This window comes from Lithobates pipiens, unplaced genomic scaffold (assembly GCF_037356315.1).
Source record: "Lithobates pipiens isolate NorthernLeopardFrog02 unplaced genomic scaffold, aLitPip1_a1.2 Scaffold_35, whole genome shotgun sequence".
Classification (NCBI taxonomy): domain Eukaryota; kingdom Metazoa; phylum Chordata; class Amphibia; order Anura; family Ranidae; genus Lithobates; species Lithobates pipiens.
The window spans coordinates 16,921,831-16,947,134 of record NW_027507811.1 but is presented as its reverse complement, the minus strand read 5'-3'; the positions used below and the strand labels follow the sequence as shown (position 1 = coordinate 16,947,134).

The 25,304-nt window shown below is 47.3% G+C and overlaps 1 protein-coding gene and 1 long non-coding RNA gene across 2 annotated transcripts in view; one reads left to right on the top strand and one right to left on the bottom strand.

Moving 5' to 3' along the window:
• Positions 1-874: 874 nt before the first annotated feature.
• Positions 875-9,342, bottom strand: LOC143956147 (uncharacterized). Its single transcript, XR_013269846.1, has 2 exons — positions 9,230-9,342; positions 875-3,251 (listed from the first exon to the last, which is right to left on the bottom strand). It is a non-coding gene; the product is annotated as an uncharacterized LOC143956147 (long non-coding RNA).
• Positions 9,343-13,444: 4,102 nt separating this feature from the next.
• LOC143955667 (uncharacterized) overlaps positions 13,445-25,304 on the top strand; it is a 69,120-nt gene continuing 57,260 nt past the window's right edge. Inside the window, exons 1-6 of the mRNA XM_077465774.1 lie at positions 13,445-13,664; positions 15,243-15,366; positions 15,483-15,571; positions 15,673-15,822; positions 15,932-16,079; positions 20,519-21,453. Coding sequence (XP_077321900.1) covers positions 13,518-13,664; positions 15,243-15,366; positions 15,483-15,571; positions 15,673-15,822; positions 15,932-16,079; positions 20,519-21,453 — 1,593 coding nt within the window. The 5' untranslated portion in view covers positions 13,445-13,517. The remainder of the gene's footprint in view (positions 13,665-15,242; positions 15,367-15,482; positions 15,572-15,672; positions 15,823-15,931; positions 16,080-20,518; positions 21,454-25,304) is intronic.

The following is a 25,304-nucleotide window of genomic DNA, read 5'->3' as shown; positions in this document are numbered from 1 at the left end:
TTACAATATTGAATTTAGTCAAGGCATAAGGCTCTGGTAACTTAAAAAAATGATCAAGATTGGGATTGCACCATAATGGTTGGGGTACTGGGGTACCGTTCATGTGTAAGTCCAGCCCCCCAGACGCGGAGAGTGGTGAGTATAGATGGAGTCAGTGCATATGGAACATGGGGGTCACGAAACAACAGAAGCTTTATTTGCCTCCAAAGAGTTTACCACTGCTGCCTCAAGCAGTGTAGAGGAGTTGGTAATATCAGGAGTCAAAGACAAAACCAGAGAACATTCCCCAGCTCAACTCACCAACCAGTCTGCTGACCAACCAAATTAACCTGCCCAACAGTCTGCGTTACAAAACAGGGGTTTAGTTAGCACACATTTGCAAACGCATGCGTAAGCTGCAAGGCCTCTTCACGGTACCCTGTGTATGTATACTTGAAGTCCTAACACTACTGAATTTATGAGCGTCTCCACAGTGGAAGCACATTCATTCTAATGGACAGATAAGAGACAGGTGGGCCTGGAGGTAGCCCTGTCCTCCTTAAAGGCACAGAGGGCACACTGGACACCCTGCACATACTGGACAACAGCCACCAAGCCAACAGTGATCACTTGGGTGGCCAGGAAAAATGTATAAAAGTCCGGAAAGGCAAGGCCACCTTGGGAGGTAGGGAGCATTCATTTTGACCACCTGTATCTGGGGGAACCAGAGAGCAGTTTAGAAGATTCTTGGACCTGTCTCGTGTTTTCCAAACAATCCAGATAGCCATCCAAATGCACAGTAGGGTGGCCGGGGAATAACTATTAGCAACCTAAAGAGCTCTGGACAAAAATGTGAGTACGACCTACCTCTGAGTTCACACGAAAACCCTGAAGATCTTGCTAACTGCTCATTTTTATTAATCTGTGACTTAGCTTCTCCTTTTCCTGTAATCCTGAATCACCTTCTGAAGGCTGAAAGTGCAGAAAACTGAAAAAAAAATATGAGCAAATAAGGTTTATTCTTTGGAGAATGGAAGGTGACCAACACGAGATAGAACTCTGGGCGGTGCTGAAAGAGTACCTGTTGCCTGTGACACCAGGAGTAGTTGTCCGTCTCCGTGCCATCCAAATTACATCTGAGCTGTATAGTCCAAAATTATTGGCCATTGGGCAGATAAAAAGATATCTTCAGGGGGTTTTGCACCTCTAGGTGAAGGAACTTTATACCAGCAATAGTTTCCTTCTGCTATAAGAATATTTGAGAGATTAATGCCGCGTACACATGACCGGACTTTTCGACATCAAAGGTCCAATGGAACGATTCCGGCAGACCATTCGATCGTGTGTGGGCTGCAGCGGACTTTTGATTTGCAAAAATCCGACAGACTTTAGAAATGGAACATGTTTCATATTTTTCCGCCGGAACTCCGCCGGACCCAGTTCCTACCGAGAAATCCGCTCGTGTGGATGTTAGTCCGACGGACAAAAAACGACGCGAGGGCAGCTATTGGCTACTGGCTATGAACTTCCTTATTCTAGTCCGGTCGTAAGTCATCACGTTCGAATCCATCGGACTTTGGTGTGATTGTGTGTGGCCAAGTCCGTTCATTCGGAAAGTCCGTCAGAACTCCGCCGAAAGTCTGTTGGACCTAGTCCCTCGAAAAGTCTGGTCGTGTGTACGCGGCATAAGTGTTACTAGTGTTGGTGTAAGCCATGCAAATTTCACATGTTGGCAGAGCAACTCTTCCTCTATACAAAGGTCCAGCTCAACATAGTCTCCATCGCAATCAATGCATTTATGCCATCGTTGAACCCAACTCTCGAAACTTCTTTGAAAAAAAACTCAGGTGGGCACTGTTGCACCCACCACTTCGTCCACTTTTCACCTTGTCTGTGTCATCAAATCGTTGACTGTCCTTTGTTGGACCGAACAAGTGGAAGTCAAATGGCACCAACTCTTCCTCTATACAAAGGTCCTCCTTAACATAGTCTCCATCGCAATCAATGCATTTACGCCATTGTTGAACCCAACCCTCAAAACTTCTTTGAAAAGAAAACTCAGGTGGGCACTGTTGCACCCACCACTTCGTCCACTTTTCACCTCGTCTGTGGCATCAAATTGTTGACTGTCCTTTGTTGGACCGAACAAGTGGAAGTCAAATGGCGCCAACTTTTCCTCTATACAAAGGTCCTCCTCAACATAGTCTCCATTGCAATCAATGCATTTACGCCATTGTTGAACCCAACCCTCTCAAAACTTCTTTGAAAAAAACCCTCAGGTGGGCACTGTTGCACCCACCACTTCGTCCACTTTTCACCTCGTCTGTGTCATCAAATCGTTGACTGTCCTTTGTTGGACCGAACAAGTGGAAGTCAAATGGCGCCAACTCTTCCTCTATACAAAGGTCCTCCTTAACATAGTCTCCATCGCAATCAATGCATTTACGCCATTGTTGAACCCAACCCTCAAAACTTCTTTGAAAAAAAAACTCAGGTGGGCACTGTTGCACCCACCACTTCGTCCACTTTTCACCTCGTCTGTGTCATCAAATCGTTGACTGTCCTTTGTTGGACCGAACAAGTGGAAGTCAAATGGCGCCAACTTTTCCTCTATACAAAGGTCCTCCTCAACATAGTCTCCATTGCAATCAATGCATTTACGCCATCGTTGGACCCAACCCTCAAAACCTCTTTGAAAAAAGCTCAGGTGGGAACTGTTGCACCCACCACTTCATCCACTTTCACCTCGTCTGTGTCATCAAATCGTGGACTGTCCTTTGTTGGACCAAACAAGTGGAAGTCAGAGGGTGCTAAATCTGGGCTGTACAGTGGATGGAGAACCACTGACCAGTCATATTTGCTGTGTTGACCATCATGGTGAATGTGGATAATTTTTAGGTCCAGGCACCCACTTTGCACTTACTTTCCGATACCCTAAGTCTTCCACCATCTTCTGTATGGCATTGTGACCACAGTCCAGTTGGGCAGCGAGTTCACGGATTGTGACTTGGCCGTCCGCGCGAATCAATTCGTCTACCCGCTGAAGATTTGCGTTGGTGGTCGCAGTCGACGGTCTACCACTGCGCGGTTTGTCTTCAATGCTGGTTTCCCCGACTTTAAACTTCTTCATCCATCGGTGCACATTGCTCTTGTTGATGGCTTCATCTCCGTAAACCTTTTGTAGCCTTCTGTGGATTTCCGACAGCTTACACCCCTCCTTCATCAAGAACTCGATGACGGCACGTTGCTTCTGCTTGGAATCCATTATTGACCTGCATTGGAAAAGAAGAAGCGTTACTACAGAGGAGAAGAATTACTCTACATATATGTGAAATTTGAAGGACCTATGTAAAAAAAAAAAAGTTATGCCCACTTTTGGTACAGCCCTTGTTTAACCACTTCACATCCAAGAGAGATGTGGGGTCAAAATGATCTCTCCTCCAGGCTGGAAAGGCTGAGATCAAAAACATTTTTTAAAAATAAACTCTTTCCAGCCCCGTCCCCAGCTTTATTTACTTCCCGTTAGGACGTCACGTCCAGGCCTCCGAGGGTCACAGAGATGACTGGGGACCATCTGGTCACCAGAAATCTGTATGGTAAACTTCCCGTTATGACGTCACGTCAGGGCCTCCGAGGGTCACAGAGATGACTGGGGACCATCTGGTCACCAGAAATCTGTATGGTAAACTTCCCGTTATGACGTCACGTCAGGGCCTCCGAGGGTCACAGAGATGACTGGGGACCATCTGGTCACCAGAAATCTGTATGGTAAACTTCCCGTTATGACGTCACGTCCAGGCCTCCGAGGGTCACAGAGATGACTGGGGACCATCTGGTCACCAGAAATCTGTATGGTAAACTTCCCGTTATGACGTCATGTCCAGGCCTCCGAGGGTCACAGAGATGACTGGAGACCATCTGGTCACCAGAAATCTGTATGGTAAACTTCCCGTTATGACGTCACGTCCAGGCCTCCGAGGGTCACAGAGATGACTGGAGACCATCTGGTCACCAGAAATCTGTATGGTAAACTTCCCGTTATGACATCATGTCCAGGCCTCTGAGGGTCACAGAGATGACTGGGGACCATCTGGTCACCAGAAATCTGTATGGTAAACTTCCCGTTGTGACGTCATGTCCAGGCCTCCGAGGGTCACAGAGATGACTGGAGACCATCTGGTCACCAGAAATCTGTATGGTAAACTTCCCGTTATGACATCATGTCCAGGCCTCCGAGGGTCACAGAGATGACTGGAGACCATCTGGTCACCAGAAATCTGTATGGTAAACTTCCCGTTATGACGTCACGTCCAGGCCTCCGAGGGTCACAGAGATGACTGGGGACCATCTGGTCACCAGAAATCTGTATGGTAAACTTCCCGTTATGACATCATGTCCAGGCCTCCGAGGGTCACAGAGATGACTGGAGACCATCTGGTCACCAGAAATCTGTATGGTAAACTTCCCGTTATGACGTCACGTCCAGGCCTCCGAGGGTCACAGAGATGACTGGAGACCATCTGGTCACCAGAAATCTGTATGGTAAACTTCCCGTTATGACATCATGTCCAGGCCTCCGAGGGTCACAGAGATGACTGGGGACCATCTGGTCACCAGAAATCTGTATGGTACACTTCCCGTTATGACGTCATGTCCAGGCCTCCGAGGGTCACAGAGATGACTGGAGACCATCTGGTCACCAGAAATCTGTATGGTAAACTTCCCGTTATAACGTCACGTCCGGGCCTCCGAGGGTCACAGAGATGACTGGGGACCATCTGGTCACCAGAAATCTGTATGGTAAACTTCCCGTTATGACGTCACGTCCGGGCCTCCGAGGGTCACAGAGATGACTGGGGACCATCTGGTCACCAGAAATCTGTATGGTAAACTTCCCGTTATGACATCATGTCCAGGCCTCCGAGGGTCACAGAGATGACTGGGGACCATCTGGTCACCAGAAATCTGTATGGTACACTTCCCGTTATGACGTCATGTCCAGGCCTCCGAGGGTCACAGAGATGACTGGGGACCATCTGGTCACCAGAAATCTGTATGGTAAACTTCCCGTTATGACGTCACGTCCAGGCCTCCGAGGGTCACAGAGATGACTGGGGACCATCTGGTCACCAGAAATCTGTATGGTAAACTTCCCGTTATGACGTCATGTCCAGGCCTCCGAGGGTCACAGAGATGACTGGAGACCATCTGGTCACCAGAAATCTGTATGGTAAACTTCCCGTTATGACGTCACGTCCAGGCCTCCGAGGGTCACAGAGATGACTGGAGACCATCTGGTCACCAGAAATCTGTATGGTAAACTTCCCGTTATGACATCATGTCCAGGCCTCTGAGGGTCACAGAGATGACTGGGGACCATCTGGTCACCAGAAATCTGTATGGTAAACTTCCCGTTGTGACGTCATGTCCAGGCCTCCGAGGGTCACAGAGATGACTGGAGACCATCTGGTCACCAGAAATCTGTATGGTAAACTTCCCGTTATGACATCATGTCCAGGCCTCCGAGGGTCACAGAGATGACTGGAGACCATCTGGTCACCAGAAATCTGTATGGTAAACTTCCCGTTATGACGTCACGTCCAGGCCTCCGAGGGTCACAGAGATGACTGGGGACCATCTGGTCACCAGAAATCTGTATGGTAAACTTCCCGTTATGACATCATGTCCAGGCCTCCGAGGGTCACAGAGATGACTGGAGACCATCTGGTCACCAGAAATCTGTATGGTAAACTTCCCGTTATGACGTCACGTCCAGGCCTCCGAGGGTCACAGAGATGACTGGAGACCATCTGGTCACCAGAAATCTGTATGGTAAACTTCCCGTTATGACATCATGTCCAGGCCTCCGAGGGTCACAGAGATGACTGGGGACCATCTGGTCACCAGAAATCTGTATGGTACACTTCCCGTTATGACGTCATGTCCAGGCCTCCGAGGGTCACAGAGATGACTGGAGACCATCTGGTCACCAGAAATCTGTATGGTAAACTTCCCGTTATAACGTCACGTCCGGGCCTCCGAGGGTCACAGAGATGACTGGGGACCATCTGGTCACCAGAAATCTGTATGGTAAACTTCCCGTTGTGACGTCATGTCCAGGCCTCTGAGGGTCACAGAGATGACTGGGGACCATCTGGTCACCAGAAATCTGTATGGTAAACTTCCCGTTGTGACGTCATGTCCAGGCCTCCGAGGGTCACAGAGATGACTGGAGACCATCTGGTCACCAGAAATCTGTATGGTAAACTTCCCGTTATGACGTCACGTCCAGGCCTCCGAGGGTCACAGAGATGACTGGGGACCATCTGGTCACCAGAAATCTGTATGCTAAACTTCCCGTTATGACATCATGTCCAGGCCTCCGAGGGTCACAGAGATGACTGGGGACCATCTGGTCACCAGAAATCTGTATGGTAAACTTCCCGTTATGACATCATGTCCAGGCCTCCGAGGGTCACAGAGATGACTGGAGACCATCTGGTCACCAGAAATCTGTATGGTAAACTTCCCGTTATGACGTCACGTCCAGGCCTCCGAGGGTCACAGAGATGACTGGGGACCATCTGGTCACCAGAAATCTGTATGGTAAACTTCCCGTTATGACGTCACGTCCGGGCCTCCGAGGGTCACAGAGATGACTGGGGACCATCTGGTCACCAGAAATCTGTATGGTAAACTTCCCGTTATGACATCATGTCCAGGCCTCCGAGGGTCACAGAGATGACTGGGGACCATCTGGTCACCAGAAATCTGTATGGTAAACTTCCCGTTATGACATCATGTCCAGGCCTCCGAGGGTCACAGAGATGACTGGAGACCATCTGGTCACCAGAAATCTGTATGGTAAACTTCCCGTTATGACGTCACGTCCAGGCCTCCGAGGGTCACAGAGATGACTGGAGACCATCTGGTCACCAGAAATCTGTATGGTAAACTTCCCGTTATGACATCATGTCCAGGCCTCTGAGGGTCACAGAGATGACTGGGGACCATCTGGTCACCAGAAATCTGTATGGTAAATTTCCCGTTATGACATCATGTCCAGGCCTCCGAGGGTCACAGAGATGACTGGAGACCATCTGGTCACCAGAAATCTGTATGGTAAACTTCCCGTTATGACGTCACGTCCAGGCCTCCGAGGGTCACAGAGATGACTGGGGACCATCTGGTCACCAGAAATCTGTATGCTAAACTTCCCGTTATGACATCACGTCCAGGCCTCCGACGGTCACAGAGATGACTGGAGACCATCTGGTCACCAGAAATCTGTATGGTAAACTTCCCGTTATGACGTCACGTCCAGGCCTCTGAGGGTCACAGAGATGACTGGGGACCATCTGGTCACCAGAAATCTGTATGGTAAACTTCCCGTTATGACGTCACGTCCGGGCCTCCGAGGGTCACAGAGATGACTGGGGACCATCTGGTCACCAGAAATCTGTATGCTAAACTTCCGCCGGCGAACGCATTCATTCTCCGGCTCGCGGCGGCGGCGGGAGGGGACGATCAAGCAGCTGAATCGCTGCTATGATTGTTCTTACGGTGCACAGAATCGCCGGTTTAAAAAGATGGTCGTCACCCATCATTCAAAGTGCAGGGCATTCTAGGACGCACCTTGGGCAGGAAGTGGTCAACCACTTGATCTGGATGATTTACCCCCCTTGGGGGGAGGGGGGCTGGATCACATATCTAGTGTGTGATCCAGTGCAGGAGAGCCTCTTTGTCGCCCGCACTCTTACGTGAGGCGGTCAGCAAGCAGTTCATTACAGGAACCCCTGGCTTTCATCCATGGCACGTTGGCAACAGTCACTGAGATCCTTCTGGAGAGGTCCTAGAAATCTTCAACCTCTAAAAAAAAAAAAAAAAAAAGTCTCCGGTACCGCGAATGCTTGTAATCCAAAGCACTCGTATATCAAGGCCAGTTTCCCCATAGGAAACAATGGAAACTCAGCTAATCCGTTCCACAGCGACTGCTTGTCTATGCAGTACCGCATGTGGCCAGAGGTGCAAGGGGCACCGGAGACACTTGGAAACGCTCGGGGACCACTTGGCAGAAGCTCTGAGACTCTCGGGGACCACTCGGCAGATGCTCTGAGACACTCGGGAGACCACTTGGGGACGCTCAGAGACACTCAGAGTCGCTTGGAGATGCTTGAAGATGCTTAGACACGCTTGGAGGCGCTCGGAGACCACTCGGGGACTCTTGGAGATGCTTGAAGACGCTCAGACACACTTGGAAACGCTCGGGACGCTCGGAGGCCACTCCGAGACACTCGGAAACACTCTGAGACGCTTGAAGACATTTGGGGATGCTCGAAGACCACTTGGGGTTGCTCGGAGACGCTGGAAGACCACTCGGGGATGCTCGGAGACACTCGGAGACGCTTGAGAACGCTCAAAGACCACTTGGGGATGCTCGGAGACGCTCGGAGATCACTCAGAGACCACTCGGAGACGCTCGGAGATCACATAGAAACACTCAGAGACACTCGGAGGCGCTCGGAGGATAGCTTATTGATCGGACAGTGAAGGGTTAATGTACAGATTATTGATTGGACAAGGAAGAGTTAATGTACAGATTATTGATCGGATAGTACAGATTATTGATTGGTCAATGAAGGGTTAATGTAGATTATTGATCAGATAGTGAAGGGTTAATGTACAGATTATTGATCAGATAGTGAAGGGTTAATGTACAGATTATTGATCGGATAGTACAGATTATTGATTGGTCAATGAAGGGTTAATGTACAGATTATTGATCGGATAGTACAGATTATTGATTGGACAATGAAGGGTTAATGTACAGATTATTGATAGGATAGTACAGATTATTGATTGGACAATGAAGGGTTAATGTACAGATTATTGATCGGACAGTGAAGGGTTAATGTACAGCTTATTGATCGGATAGTGAAGGGTTAATGTACAGCTTATTGATCGGATAGTGAAGGGTTAATGTACAGCTTATTGATCGGATAGTGAAGGGTTAATGTACAGATTATTGATCAGAAAATACAGATTATTGATTGGACAATGAAGGGTTAATTTACAGATTATTGAATGGATAGTGAAGAGTTAATGTACAGTGACTATCGAAGAAAAGGGAGGGTCTCATTATATATATATATATATATATATATATATATATATATAATTACTATGAATGAGTTGATGTACAAAGACTCTAGAAAGGAGGACAATGAGGGGTTAATATACACATACTCACCATGAAGGGTTAATGTACAGTGACTATAGCAGGGCAGTGAGGGGTTAATGCAGAGGGAATGTCGCCCACAGTCACTTCTCTCACACAGTCACACAGCTCAGGCTCTCTGAGCTCCTCTCATAGAGAGCCGCCTTGCACTGTGCTCTCCTCACAAAAGTGTCTCCAGTTCGGGGAGCTGGCGGCCATTTTGTTGAAGATAACTTTCCCATTCTTAATAACGGGTCTGACCTCGGGAACATGGCTCCGCCCCTAGGACACAGGTGTTGTAGTAGTGATAGCAGAGGGAAAACTTGGCGATTGGCGGAGGAAGGGCATGTGACCTGATTCTGCTCTGAGCTCAGCCATTTGCAGTGTAGGGGGTGAGAGTTTTGTCAGAGGACTTTACCAACTGTGAGAGGGGAGAGGGACTCTAGAAACTCTTACCACCACAATAGGGCTGTATCTACATTTTAAAATGGAACTTTAATCTCCATTATATTAAGCCTCATGCTGCCAGAATTAGGAAGCTATATTATATTTACTTGTTTTATAATTTTTTTTGTTTGTTTACATTTCTTCAGTTACTTCCTGGTTTCTTGCCTAGGTTAATGATGTCATACATCCCAGGAGTCTTCAGGAGGGGAGGAGGGGTTTTCTCAGATGAGCACACTCTTGCATGCATGCTTGATCTAAGGGCAGATGGATTCCAGGAAGTAAATGTTACATGACTCATCTGCCCTTACTCAAGATGGCGACGGCAAGAAAGGGGGGTGATTTTCTGAGCATAGAAACTTTCCCACCAATTGTGCCTGCCAGTTCCCACCAGTGATTCCTGACGGTTCCCACCAGTGATGACAGCCAGTGCCTATCAGTGATGCCTGTCAGTGCCTCCTCATCAGTGCTGTCTATCAGTGCTACATATTAGTGTAGCCTTATCAGTGCCGCCAATTTTCAGCTTTCAGCGCTGTCACACTTTGAATGACAATTGCACGGTCATGAGTTTCTTATTTATCGATAAACCACCAATAAAAGGCAGACAAGTTTGTTATAACACTTTGAAAAAAAGTATTTTTTTTCCTTTACTGATGGGCACTGATAGGCTGCACTGATGGGCACTGATAGGCTGCACTGATGGGCGCTGATAGGCTGCACTGATGGGCGCTGATAGGCTGCACTGATGGGCTGCACTGATGGGTGCTGATAGGCTGCACTGGTGGGCACTGATAGGCTGCACTGATAGACATTGATAGGCTGCATTGATGGACACTGATAGGCACTAACAGGCTGCATTGATGGGCACTGATAGGCTGCACTGATGGACACCGATAGGCTGCACTGTTGGGCACTGATAGGCTACACCGATAGGCTGCAGTGATGGACACTGATAGGCTGCACTGGTGGGCACTGATAGGCTGCACTTGTGTGCATTGATAGGCTGCACTGATGGACACTAATAGGCTGCACTGATGGGCACTGATAGGCTGCATTGATGGACACTGATAGGCACTAATAGACTGCACTGCTGGGCACTGATAGGATTCATTGGTGGTCACTGATAGGCACGGATAGGCTGCACTGGTGGGCACTGATAGGCTACACGGATAGGCTGCAGTGATGGACACTGATAGGCTCCACTGGTGGGCACTGACAGGCTGCACTGATGGACACTGATAAGCTCCATTGATGGACACTGATAGGCTGCACTGATGGACACTGATAGGCTGCACTGATGGACACTGATAGGCTTCCCTGATGGACACTGATAGGCTACACTGGTGGGCACTGATAGGCTGCACTGATGGACACTGATAAACTCCATTGATGGACAATGATAGGCTGCACTGATGGACACTGATAGGCTGCACTGATAGACACTGATAGGCTCCATTGATGGACACTGATAGGCTGCACTGATGGACACTGATAGGCTGCACTGATGGACACTGATAGGCTGCACTAATGGACACTGATAGGCTTCCCTGATGGACACTGATAGGCTACACTGGTGGGCACTGATAGGCTGCACTGATGGACACTGATAGGCTGCACTGATAGACACTGATAGGCTCCATTGATGGACACTGATAGGCTGCACTGATGAACACTGATAGGCACTAACAGGCTGCATTGATGGGCACTGATAGGCTGCACTGATGGACACCGATAGGCTGCACTGTTGGGCACTGATAGGCTACACCGATAGGCTGCAGTGATGGACACTGATAGGCTGCACTGGTGGGCACTGATAGGCTGCACTTGTGTGCATTGATAGGCTGCACTGATGGACACTAATAGGCTGCACTGATGGGCACTGATAGGCTGCATTGATGGACACTGATAGGCACTAATAGACTGCACTGCTGGGCACTGATAGGATTCATTGGTGGTCACTGATAGGCTGCACTGATAGGCACGGATAGGCTGCACTGGTGGGCACTGATAGGCTACACCGATAGGCTGCAGTGATGGACACTGATAGGCTCCACTGGTGGGCACTGATAGGTTGCACTGATGGACACTGATAAGCTCCATTGATGGACACTGATAGGCTGCACTGATGGACACTGATAGGCTGCACTGATGGACACTGATAGGCTTCCCTGATGGACACTGATAGGCTACACTGGTGGGCACTGATAGGCTGCACTGATGGACACTGATAAACTCCATTGATGGACAATGATAGGCTGCACTGATGGACACTGATAGGCTGCACTTATAGACACTGATAGGCTCCATTGATGGACACTGATAGGCTGCACTGATGGACACTGATAGGCTGCACTGATGGACACTGATAGGCTGCACTGATGGACACTGATAGGCTTCCCTGATGGACACTGATAGGCTACACTGGTGGGCACTGATAGGCTGCACTGATGGACACTGATAAACTCCATTGATGGACAATGATAGGCTGCACTGATGGACACTGATAGGCTGCACTGATAGACACTGATAGGCTCCATTGATGGACACTGATAGGCTGCACTGATGAACACTGATAGGCTGCACTGATAGGATGCACTGGTGGGCACTGATAGGCTGCACTGATGGGCACTAATAGGCTGCACTGATGGGTGCCGATAGGCTACACTGGTGGGCACTGATGGGCGGCACTGATGGACACTGATAAGCTCAATTCATGGACACTGATAGGCTGCACTGGTGGGCACTGATAGGCTGCACTGATGGGCACGGATAGGCTGCACTGGTGTGCACTGATAGGCTGCACCGATGGGCACTAATAGGCTGCACTGATGGGCACTGATAGGCTGCACTGATGAACACTGTTAGGCTGCATTGGTGGGCACTGATAGGCTGCACTGATGGACACTGATAGGCACAATTGATGGACACTGATAGGCTGCACTGGTGGACTCTGATAAGCTGCACTGGTGGGCACTGATAGGCTACACCGATGAGGAGGCACTGATTGGCAGCACTGGTGGGCAATGATAGGCTGCACTGATGAGGAGGCACTGATTGACAGCACTGAGAGGCTGCACTGATGAGGAGGCACTGATTGGCAGCACTGATAATCAGGACACTGATAATCATTGCCCTGGTAATCAGTGTAGATGTCACCTTTGTGGATTGCTTCTTACCGGCTCTTCTCTCCTCACACGCTGTCAGCCAGGGGACTGGCGATAACAGCAAATCCTGCTTATACTGTGATTGGACACAGCTGGTCACACGGTAAAGAGCAGCTGTGATTGGCTCTTTACCCTGATCCGTGATCAACTGCATCCAAAGGACACAGCAATCACAGATTATTGCCAATGTGTGCCACAGGGGGTGTGCGCTGGAAGGCGTCTATTGGCATCCCTCCGTCAATGTGCGATGGTGCTGTGGCCGTCATTCGGCTATAGCGCGGTCATGAAGAGGTTAATCCGTGCTGTGACGACTCAGATCCAACTACTACTCTGCGTTTTTCCTGAACTCAGACTATCCTCATTTGGGGACCTGCATCCACACGGATGTCATATTATTAATTGACATCAATGGGACTGCCTGTATGGGGATGCACGGAACACCTGAGCTCATCCCTGGGCAGGGAAAGCGGGTCCTGCACTGCTGTATGGTGTAGTACGCCCCATGTGAATGAGCTCTATAAATAGGGAAGATTGTTTTATTCTAATTTACATTTTTCACATATTTACTAACATTTATACTATAACATTATTGTTGTTTTCCTTCTTTTTTTTTTTTTTACATCAACCAAAACATAAAGTGTGCATGTACATGCAATACATTGGAAGAATGCACCACAAGGTAGTCCAAATAAAATGTTGAATCCTTATAAAGGATGCCATTTTTAAGATCGCCACAAGATGGCTCCCACGGTGAGCGGCTTACAAAGATGGAAAGTGATGTAGCAGACAAGAAGTTTGGGGTCAAAGGTGAGTCGGGAGGAAGTAGAGAGGAGACGCTGCTGGGACTGGCAGCAGAGGAGGTAATAAGATATTATTTTTTTATTTACATTACCAATTTTGTGCATGTTGCTGAGCAGGCAAGGTTGAGATTAATAAATATAATATTTTAATGGGTTTAGTATATAAGATGTGTGGGTGAGGAGTGCAAAACAGGAGAGAAGTGTGGAGGGTGTGACAGTGGGCATTATATACAGGAGAGGAGTGTGGAGGGTATGACAGTGGGCAGTATGTACAGGAGAGGAGTGTGGAGGGTATGACAGTGGGCAATATGTACAGGAGAGAAGTGCGAAGGGTATTACAGTGGGCAGTATGTACAAGAGAGCAGTGTGGAGGGTATGACAGTGGGCAGTATGTACAGGAGAGGATTTTGGAGGGTATGACAGTGGGCAGTATGTACAGGAGAGGAGTTTGGAGGGTATGACAGTGGGCAATATGTACAAGAGAGGAGTGCGAAGGGTATTACAGTGGGCAGTATGTACAGGAGAAGAGTGTGGGGGGTGTGACGGTGGGAACTATGTACAGGGGAGGAGGGTGCAGGGTATGACAGTGGGCAGTATGTACAGGAGAGGAGAGTGGAGGGTATGACAATGGACAGTATGTACAGGAGAGGAGTGTGGAGGGTATGACAGTGGGCAGAATGTACAGGAGAGCAGTGTGGAGGGCGTGACAGTGGGCAGTATGTACAGGAGAGGAGTTTGGAGGGTATGAGAGTGGGCAATATGTACAGGAGAGGAGTTTGGAGGGTATGAGAGTGGGCAATATGTACAGGAGAGGAGGGTGGAGGGTATGACAGTGGGCAGTATGTACAGGAGAGGAGGGTGGAGGGTATGACAGTGGGCAGTATGTACAGGAGAGGAGGGTGGAGGGTATGACAGTGGGCAGTATGTACAGGAGAGGAGTGTGCAGGGTATGACAGTGGGCAGTATGTACAGGAGAGGAGTTTGGAGGATATGACAGTGGGCAGTATGTACAGGAGAGGAGTTTGGAGGGTATGAGAGTGGGCAATATGTACAGGAGAGGAGTGCCAAGGGTATTACAGTGGGCAGTATGTACAGGAGAAGAGTGTGGGGGGTGTGACGGTGGGAAGTCTGTACAGGAGAGGAGGGTGCAGGGTATGACAGTGGGCAGTATGTACAGGAGAGCAGCGTGGAGGGTATGACAGTGGGCAGTATGTACAGGAGAGGAGTTTGGAGGGTATGACAGTGGGCAGTATGTACAGGAGAGGAGTTTGGAGGGTATGACAGTGGGCAGTATGTACAGGAGAGGAGTTTGGAGGGTATGAGAGTGGGCAATATGTACAGGAGAGGAGTGTGAAGGGTATTACAGTGGGCAGTATGTACAGGAGAAGAGTGTGGGGGGGTGTGACGGTGGGAAGTCTGTACAGGAGAGGAGGGTGCAGGGTATGACAGTGGGCAGTATGTACAGGAGAGGAGGGTGGAGGGTATGACAATGAACAGTATGTACAGGAGAGGAGTGTGCAGGGTATGACAGTGGGCAGTATGTACAGGAGAGGTGAGCGGTGCCGGGAATTCTGGGACATTATGCAGTAACAGACAAGGGATGTGTCTGGATGGTGACTGTATCATTGTGTGTGTCAGGTTCCTATAAGGTGTCAGGATGTCACTGTCTATTTCTCCATGGAGGAGTGGGAGTATTTAGAAGGACACAAGGATCTCTACAAGGACGTCATGATGGACAATCAGCCGCCCCTCACATCACCGGGTAAGAGGAGACTTTATTGTGAAGAAGAGAGCAGTACGGAGGCTCCACCTAGATCCCCCATCATCTGATAAACACATAGAAACAATGTATTCAGTCAGTGTGTGTGTTTCCTACAGATGGATCCAGTAATGGGAACCCACCAGAGAGATGTCCCTGTCCTCTGTATTCCACACAGGAAGGTCACACCATCCCCCACCATCATCAGGTAGGTGGAATCTTAAAAATAATTCTAAACGTTGAGAAGGCATTTTTTTCTATGTAATCTCTTACCTTTTATAAATGTATTCTACTATTTTGGGGAATTAGGCTACAAAACTGAAAGACATCAAAATTGAGATTAAAGAGGAAGAAGAAGCGACGTTCGTGAGTGGAGATCAGCAGTCTACGAAGGAGGGTGGTCAACTGTATTCCGAGGATTCCCCACAAAAAGATTATAATATTTTTCACCATTATCAGGTAGATGGGACCGAGCAACAAGACTCAAAAATGATTCTAAGCTAAGGGAAGCTTCCTTTATGTAATTGTTTTACATTTTTAAATCTATTCTATCATCTTTGGGGTTTAGGATGAAGAACTGAACGACATCAAAGTTGAGGTTAAAGAGGAAGAAGAAGAAGAAGAGAGGTTGGTGAGTGGAGATCAGCAGTCTATGGAGGAGGGGGAGATGATTATGGAAAGTAAACAGGAGGAATCTTCTCTACACATCGACGCAAGTAAGTCATAAACGCCAAATGCAGAAACAGCTCACATTTCATTTTACTTTTATGAGTATAAAATATGTATTTACTATCGGGATCAAAATGCTGAGAAATGCAGTGTACTTGTAAAGACATTGAAGTGTTTGCACTGTAAGATGTACCGCACTGTTTTGTTTGCTAATGTTGAGCGCATTTGATAACTGTCATTGTCATGTACCTCTTTCAATAAAAAGAGTTAAAAAAAAACATGTATTTACCTTCTTACACGGGTTTAAAACTTGTCCATCAAGTTCCCTCAAAAATAAAAAAACACATGTAAGGCTTGATCCAATAAAATAATGTAAAGGCAATCAGACAGCCCATATCTATTCCGCAATATAATTGTCATGTTCTCATCAAACAGGGTGGAGATACTGTCCACCATATGAAAGGTCCATATCCATTCCTCAATATAATGTCATGTTCCCAACAAATGAGGAGGAGATACTGTACACCATATGAAAGGTCCATCTCCATTCCTCAATATAACGTCATGTTCCCAACAAATGAGGAGGAGATACTGGACACCATATGAAAGGTCCATCTCCATTCCCCAATATAACGTCATGTTCCCAACAAATGAGGAGGAGATACTGTACACCATATGAAAGGTCCATCTCCATTCTTCAATATAACGTCATGTTCCCAATAAATGAGGAGGAGATACTGTACACCATATGAAAGATCCATCTCCATTCCTCAATATAACGTCATGTTCCCAATAAATGAGGAGGAGATACTGTACACCATATGAAAGGTCCATCTCCATTCCTCAATATAACGTCATGTTCCCAACAAATGAGGAGGAGATACTGTACACCATATGAAAGGTCCATCTCCGTTCCTCAATATAACGTCATGTTCCCAATAAATGAGGAGGAGATACTGTACACCATATGAAAGGTCCATCTCCATTCCTCAATATAACGTCATGTTCCCAACAAATGAGGAGGAGATACTGTACACCATATGAAAGGTCCATCTCCATTCCTCAATATAACGTCATGTTCCCAACAAATGAGGAGGAGATACTGTACACCATATGAAAGGTCCATCTCCATTCCTCAATATAACGTCATGTTCCCAACAAATGAGGAGGAGATACTGTACACCATATGAAAGGTCCATCTCCATTCCTCAATATAACGTCATGTTCCCAACAAATGAGGAGGAGATACTGGACACCATATGAAAGGTCCATCTCCATTCTTCAATATAACGTCATGTTCCCAATAAATGAGGAGGAGATACTGTACACCATATGAAAGATCCATCTCCATTCCTCAATATAACGTCATGTTCCCAATAAATGAGGAGGAGATACTGTACACCATATGAAAGGTCCATCTCCATTCCTCAATATAACGTCATGTTCCCGACAAACGAGGAGGAGATACTGTACACCATATGAAAGGTCCATCTCCATTCCTCAATATAACGTCATGTTCCCAACAAATGAGGAGGAGATACTGTACACCATATGAAAGGTCCATCTCCGTTCCTCAATATAACGTCATGTTCCCAACAAATGAGGAGGAGATACTGTACACCATATGAAAGGTCCATCTCCATTCCTCAATATAATGTCATGTTCCCAACAAATGAGGAGGAGATACTGTACACCATATGAAAGGTCCATCTCCGTTCCTCAATATAACGTCATGTTCCCAATAAATGAGGAGGAGATACTGTACACCATATGAAAGGTCCATCTCCATTCCTCAATATAACGTCATGTTCCCAATAAATGAGGAGGAGATACTGTACACCATATGAAAGGTCCATCTCCATTCCTCAATATAACGTCATGTTCCCAACAAATGAGGAGGAGATACTGTACACCATATGAAAGGTCCATCTCCATTCCTCAATATAATGTCATGTTCCCAACAAATGAGGAGGAGATACTGTACACCATATGAAAGGTCCATCTCCGTTCCTCAATATAACGTCATGTTCCCAACAAATGAGGAGGAGATACTGTACACCATATGAAAGGTCCATCTCCATTCCTCAATATAACGTCATGTTCCCAATAAATGAGGAGGAGATACTGTACACCATATGAAAGATCCATCTCCATTCCTCAATATAACGTCATGTTCCCAATAAATGAGGAGGAGATACTGTACACCATATGAAAGGTCCATCTCCATTCCTCAATATAACGTCATGTTCCCGACAAACGAGGAGGAGATGCTGTACACCATATGAAAGGTCCATCTCCATTCCTCAATATAACGTCATGTTCCCAACAAATGAGGAGGAGATACTGTACACCATATGAAAGGTCCATCTCCATTCCTCAATATAATGTCATGTTCCCAACAAATGAGGAGGAGATACTGTACACCATATGAAAGGTCCATCTCCGTTCCTCAATATAACGTCATGTTCCCAACAAATGAGGAGGAGATACTGTACACCATATGAAAGGTCCATCTCCATTCCTCAATATAACGTCATGTTCCCAACAAATGAGGAGGAGATACTGTACACCATATGAAAGGTCCATCTCCATTCCTCAATATAACGTCATGTTCCCAACAAATGAGGAGGAGATACTGTACACCATATGAAAGGTCCATCTCCATTCCTCAATATAACGTCATGATCCCAACAAATGAGGAGGAGATGCTGTACATCATATGAAAGGTCCATCTCCATTCCTCAATATAATGTCATGTTCCCAACAAATGAGGAGGAGATACTGTACATCATATGAAAGGTCCATCTCCATTCCTCAATATAACGTCATGTTCCCAATAAATGAGGAGGAGATACTGTACACCATATGAAAGATCCATCTCCATTCCTCAATATAACGTCATGTTCCCAATAAATGAGGAGGAGATACTGTACACCATATGAAAGGTCCATCTCCATTCCTCAATATAACGTCATGTTCCCGACAAACGAGGAGGAGATGCTGTACACCATATGAAAGGTCCATCTCCATTCCTCAATATAACGTCATGTTCCCAACAAATGAGGAGGAGATACTGTACACCATATGAAAGGTCCATCTCCGTTCCTCAATATAACGTCATGTTCCCAACAAATGAGGAGGAGATACTGTACACCATATGAAAGGTCCATCTCCATTCCTCAATATAACGTCATGTTCCCAACAAATGAGGAGGAGATACTGTACACCATATGAAAGGTCCATCTCCATTCCTCAATATAACGTCATGTTCCCAACAAATGAGGAGGAGATACTGTACACCATATGAAAGGTCCATCTCCATTCCTCAATATAACGTCATGTTCCCAACAAATGAGGAGGAGATACTGTACATCATATGAAAGGTCCATCTCCATTCCTCAATATAACGTCATGTTCCCAATAAATGAGGAGGAGATACTGTACACCATATGAAAGGTCCATCTCCATTCCTCAATATAACGTCATGTTCCCAACAAATGAGGAGGAGATACTGTACACCATATGAAAGGTCCATCTCCATTCCTCAATATAACGTCATGTTCCCAACAAATGAGGAGGAGATACTGTACACCATATGAAAGGTCCATCTCCATTCCTCAATATAACGTCATGTTCCCAACAAATGAGGAGGAGATACTGTACACCATATGAAAGGTCCATCTCCATTCCTCAATATAACGTCATGTTCCCAACAAATGAGGAGGAGATACTGTACATCATATGAAAGGTCCATCTCCATTCCTCAATATAACGTCATGTTCCCAACAAATGAGGAGGAGATACTGTACACCATATGAAAGGTCCATCTCCATTCCTCAATATAATGTCATGTTCCCAACAAATGAGGAGGAGATACTGTACACCATATGAAAGGTCCATTTCCATTCCTCAATATAACGTCATGTTCCCAACAAATGAGGAGGAGATACTGTACACCATATGAAAGGTCCATCTCCATTCCTCAATATAACGTCATGTTCCCAACAAATGAGGAGGAGATACTGTACACCATATGAAAGGTCCATCTCCATTCCTCAATATAATGTCATGTTCCCAACAAATGAGGAGGAGATACTGTACACCATATGAAAGGTCCATCTCCATTCCTCAATATAATGTCATGTTCCCAACAAATGAGGAGGAGATACTGTACACCATATGAAAGGTCCATATCCATTCCTCAATATAACGTCATGTTCCCAACAAATGAGGAGGAGATACTGTACACCATATGAAAGGTCCATCTCCATTCCTCAATATAACGTCATGTTCCCAACAAATGAGGTGGAGATATTGGACACCATATGAAAGGTCCATCTCCATTATCACAGTGACAATATCATTAATGCACAAACACTGATAGCATAAAGTGTAATTTGCTCGACCAACGTACAGAAAATATAAAAGCTTGAAGCAACATATGAGAAATACTTACAATGTTCACCTATAAATTATTTTCCAACAGATGGACTTTATACCTGGAATAGCAAGGAGAAAAATCCTATTTTACGTACAAATGTTAATGGAGAAGACCACGGCATTGTAAAAAATGCTCAAAAAGATAATAGCATTACTCAAATTATGCATCACCTACCTTACACCTCAATGGATCACTCTAATCCTGAGGAATCGTCTGATAAATCCCATAGAGTTGGTCTAGATAGTTCAACAGATCCATCTAATCCCAAGGAATGTTCTTTAACTGATGAAGGAGTTCACAAAGCGAAGAGTTTATTTACATGCTCAGTGTGTGGGAAATCTTTTACTCGAAAAAGAACTCATCGTGAACACCAGAGATTGCATACGGGTGAGCATCTCTATTCATGTTCAGAATGCCATAAATGTTTTATTGACAAAGGACATCTTCTCAGACATGAGAGAATTCACACGGGGGAGCGTCCTTTTTCATGTGCAGAGTGCGGGAAATGCTTCACGCAGAAAGGAGACCTTCATATACACCAGAGAATCCACACAGGTGAACGGCCCTACTCATGCTCAGAGTGTGGGAAATGTTTTACAGATAAAAAAGTTCTTCTTACCCACCAGAAGTATCACACAGGAGAGCGTCCTTTCTCGTGTTCGGAGTGCGGGAAATCATTCATTCTTAAAAGTGAACTTGTTAGACACCAGAGAACTCATACTGGTGAACGTCCTTTCTCGTGTTCAGAGTGTGGGAAATGTTTCACTCAGAAAGGAGCCCTTCATAAACACCAGATAATTCACACGCGTGAGCGGCCTTTCACATGCTCAGAGTGTGGAAAGTCTTTCATTGAGAAAGGAAAACTTCTTATACACCAAAGAATTCACACAGGTGAGCTTCCATTCTCCTGTTCAGAGTGTGGGAAGTGTTTCATCGCAAATGCAAAACTCCTTAGACACCAGAGAACTCACAGTGCTAAGGTTCCTGTATCCTGTCAGTAAAAACACATCTGCTGATAACGTTGACAAATGTATGCAGATGATGGAGGAGATCTGTCGGAGAATGTAGTGTGGATGGTGGAGGAGATCTGTCGGAGAATGTAGTGTGGATGGTGGAGGAGATCTGTCGGAGAATGTAGTGTGGATGGTGGAGGAGATCTGTCGGAGAATGTAGTGTGGATGGTGGAGGAGAGCTGTCGGAGAATGTAGTGTGGATGGTGGGGGAGAGCTGTCGGAGAATGTAGTGTGGATGGTGGAGGAGATCTGTCGGAGAATGTAGTGTGGATGGTGGAGGAGATCTGTCGGAGAATGTAGTGTGGATGGTGGGGAGAGAGCTGTCGGAGAATGTAGTGTGGATGGTGGGGAGAGAGCTGTCGGAGAATGTAGTGTGGATGGTGGAGGAGATCTGTCGGAGAATGTAGTGCGGATGGTGGGAGGAGATCTGTCGGAGAATGTAGTGTGGATGGTGGAGGAGATCTGTCGGAGAATGTAGTGTGGATGGTGGAGGAGATCTGTCGGAGAATGTAGTGTGGATGGTGGAGGAGATCTGTCGGAGAATGTAGTGTGGATGGTGGAGGAGAGCTGTCGGAGAATGTAGTGTGGATGGTGGGGGAGAGCTGTCGGAGAATGTAGTGTGGATGGTGGAGGAGATCTGTCGGAGAATGTAGTGTGGATGGTGGAGGAGATCTGTCGGAGAATGTAGTGTGGATGGTGGGGAGAGAGCTGTCGGAGAATGTAGTGTGGATGGTGGGGAGAGAGCTGTCGGAGAATGTAGTGTGGATGGTGGAGGAGATCTGTCGGAGAATGTAGTGTGGATGGTGGAGGCGATCTGTCGGAGAATATAGTGTGGATGGGAGGACATCTGTCGGAGAATGTAGTGTGGATGGGAGGAGATCTGTCGGAGAATGTAGTGTGGATGGTGGGAGGAGAACTGTCGGAGAATGTAGTGTGAATGATGGAGGAGATCTGTCAGAGAATGTAGTGTGGATGGTGGGAGATCTGTCGGAGAATGTAGTGTGTATGGTGGAGGAGATCTGTCGGAGAATGTAGTGTGGATGGTGGAGGAGAGCTGTCGGAGAATGTAGTGTGGATGGTGGGAGATCTGTCGGAGAATGTAGTGTGGATGGTGGGAGGAGATCTGTCGGAGAATGTAGTGTGGATGGTGGAGGAGAGCTGTAGGAGAATGTAGTGTGGATGGTGGAGGAGAGCTGTCGGAGAATGTAGTGTGGATGGTGGGGGAGATCTGTCAGAGAATGTAGTGTGGATGGGAGGAGATCTGTCGGAGAATGTAGTGTGTATGGTGGAGGAGATCTGTCGGAGAATGTAGTGTGGATGGTGGGAGATCTGTCGGAGAATGTAGTGTGGATGGTGGAGGAGAGCTGTAGGAGAATGTAGTGTGGATGGTGGAGGAGAGCTGTCGGAGAATGTAGTGTGGATGGTGGAGGAGAGCTGTCGGAGAATGTAGTGTGGATGGTGGAGGAGATCTGTCGGAGAATGTAGTGTAGATGGTGGAGGAGATCTGTCGGAGAATGTAGTGTGGATGGTGGAGGAGATCTGTCGGAGAATGTAGTGTGGATGGTGGGAGGAGATCTGTCGGAGAATGTAGTGTGGATGTTGGAGGAGATCTGTCGGAGAATGTAGTGTGGATGGTGGAGGAGAGCTGTAGGAGAATGTAGTGTGGATGGTGGGAGGAGATCTGCCGGAGAATGTAGTGTGGATGGTGGAGGAGATCTGTCGGAGAATGTAGTGTGGATGGTGGAGGAGATCTGTCAGAGAATGTAGTGCGGATGGTGGAGGAGAGCTGTCGGAGAATGTAGTGCGGATGGTGGAGGAGAGCTGTCGGAGAATGTAGTGTGGATGGTGGAGGAGATCTGTCGGAGAATGTAGTGTAGATGGTGGAGGAGATCTGTCGGAGAATGTAGTGTGGATGGTGGAGGAGATCTGTCGGAGAATGTAGTGCGGATGGTGGAGGAGATCTGTCGGAGAATGTAGTGTGGATGGTGGAGGAGATCTGTCGGAGAATGTAGTGTGGATGGTGGAGGAGATCTGTCGGAGAATGTAGTGTGGATGGTGGAGGAGAGCTGTCGGAGAATGTAGTGTGGATGGTGGGGGAGAGCTGTCGGAGAATGTAGTGTGGATGGTGGAGGAGATCTGTCGGAGAATGTAGTGTGGATGGTGGAGGAGATCTGTCGGAGAATGTAGTGTGGATGGTGGGGAGAGAGCTGTCGGAGAATGTAGTGTGGATGGTGGGGAGAGAGCTGTCGGAGAATGTAGTGTGGATGGTGGAGGAGATCTGTCGGAGAATGTAGTGTGGATGGTGGAGGCGATCTGTCGGAGAATGTAGTGTGGATGGGAGGACATCTGTCGGAGAATGTAGTGTGGATGGGAGGAGATCTGTCGGAGAATGTAGTGTGGATGGTGGGAGGAGAACTGTCGGAGAATGTAGTGTGAATGATGGAGGAGATCTGTCAGAGAATGTAGTGTGGATGGTGGGAGATCTGTCGGAGAATGTAGTGTGTATGGTGGAGGAGATCTGTCGGAGAATGTAGTGTGGATGGTGGAGGAGAGCTGTCGGAGAATGTAGTGTGGATGGTGGGAGATCTGTCGGAGAATGTAGTGTGGATGGTGGGAGGAGATCTGTCGGAGAATGTAGTGTGGATGGTGGAGGAGAGCTGTAGGAGAATGTAGTGTGGATGGTGGAGGAGAGCTGTCGGAGAATGTAGTGTGGATGGTGGGGGAGATCTGTCAGAGAATGTAGTGTGGATGGGAGGAGATCTGTCGGAGAATGTAGTGTGTATGGTGGAGGAGATCTGTCGGAGAATGTAGTGTGGATGGTGGGAGATCTGTCGGAGAATGTAGTGTGGATGGTGGAGGAGAGCTGTAGGAGAATGTAGTGTGGATGGTGGAGGAGAGCTGTCGGAGAATGTAGTGTGGATGGTGGAGGAGAGCTGTCGGAGAATGTAGTGTGGATGGTGGAGGAGATCTGTCGGAGAATGTAGTGTAGATGGTGGAGGAGATCTGTCGGAGAATGTAGTGTGGATGGTGGAGGAGATCTGTCGGAGAATGTAGTGTGGATGGTGGGAGGAGATCTGTCGGAGAATGTAGTGTGGATGTTGGAGGAGATCTGTCGGAGAATGTAGTGTGGATGGTGGAGGAGAGCTGTAGGAGAATGTAGTGTGGATGGTGGGAGGAGATCTGCCGGAGAATGTAGTGTGGATGGTGGAGGAGATCTGTCGGAGAATGTAGTGTGGATGGTGGAGGAGATCTGTCAGAGAATGTAGTGCGGATGGTGGAGGAGAGCTGTCGGAGAATGTAGTGCGGATGGTGGAGGAGAGCTGTCGGAGAATGTAGTGTGGATGGTGGAGGAGATCTGTCGGAGAATGTAGTGTAGATGGTGGAGGAGATCTGTCGGAGAATGTAGTGTGGATGGTGGAGGAGATCTGTCGGAGAATGTAGTGCGGATGGTGGAGGAGATCTGTCGGAGAATGTAGTGTGGATGGTGGAGGAGATCTGTCGGAGAATGTAGTGTGGATGGTGGAGGAGATCTGTCGGAGAATGTAGTGTGGATGGTGGAGGAGATCTGTCGGAGAATGTAGTGTGGATGGTGGGAGGAGATCTGTCGGAGAATGTAGTGTGGATGGTGGTGGTGGAGATCTGTCGGAGAATGTAGTGCGGATGGTGGAGGAGATCTGTCGGAGAATGTAGTGTGGATGGTGGAGGAGATCTGTCGGAGAATGTAGTGTAGATGGTGGAGGAGATCTGTCGGAGAATGTAGTGTGGATGGTGGAGGAGAGCTGTCGGAGAATGTAGTGCGGATGGTGGAGGAGATCTGT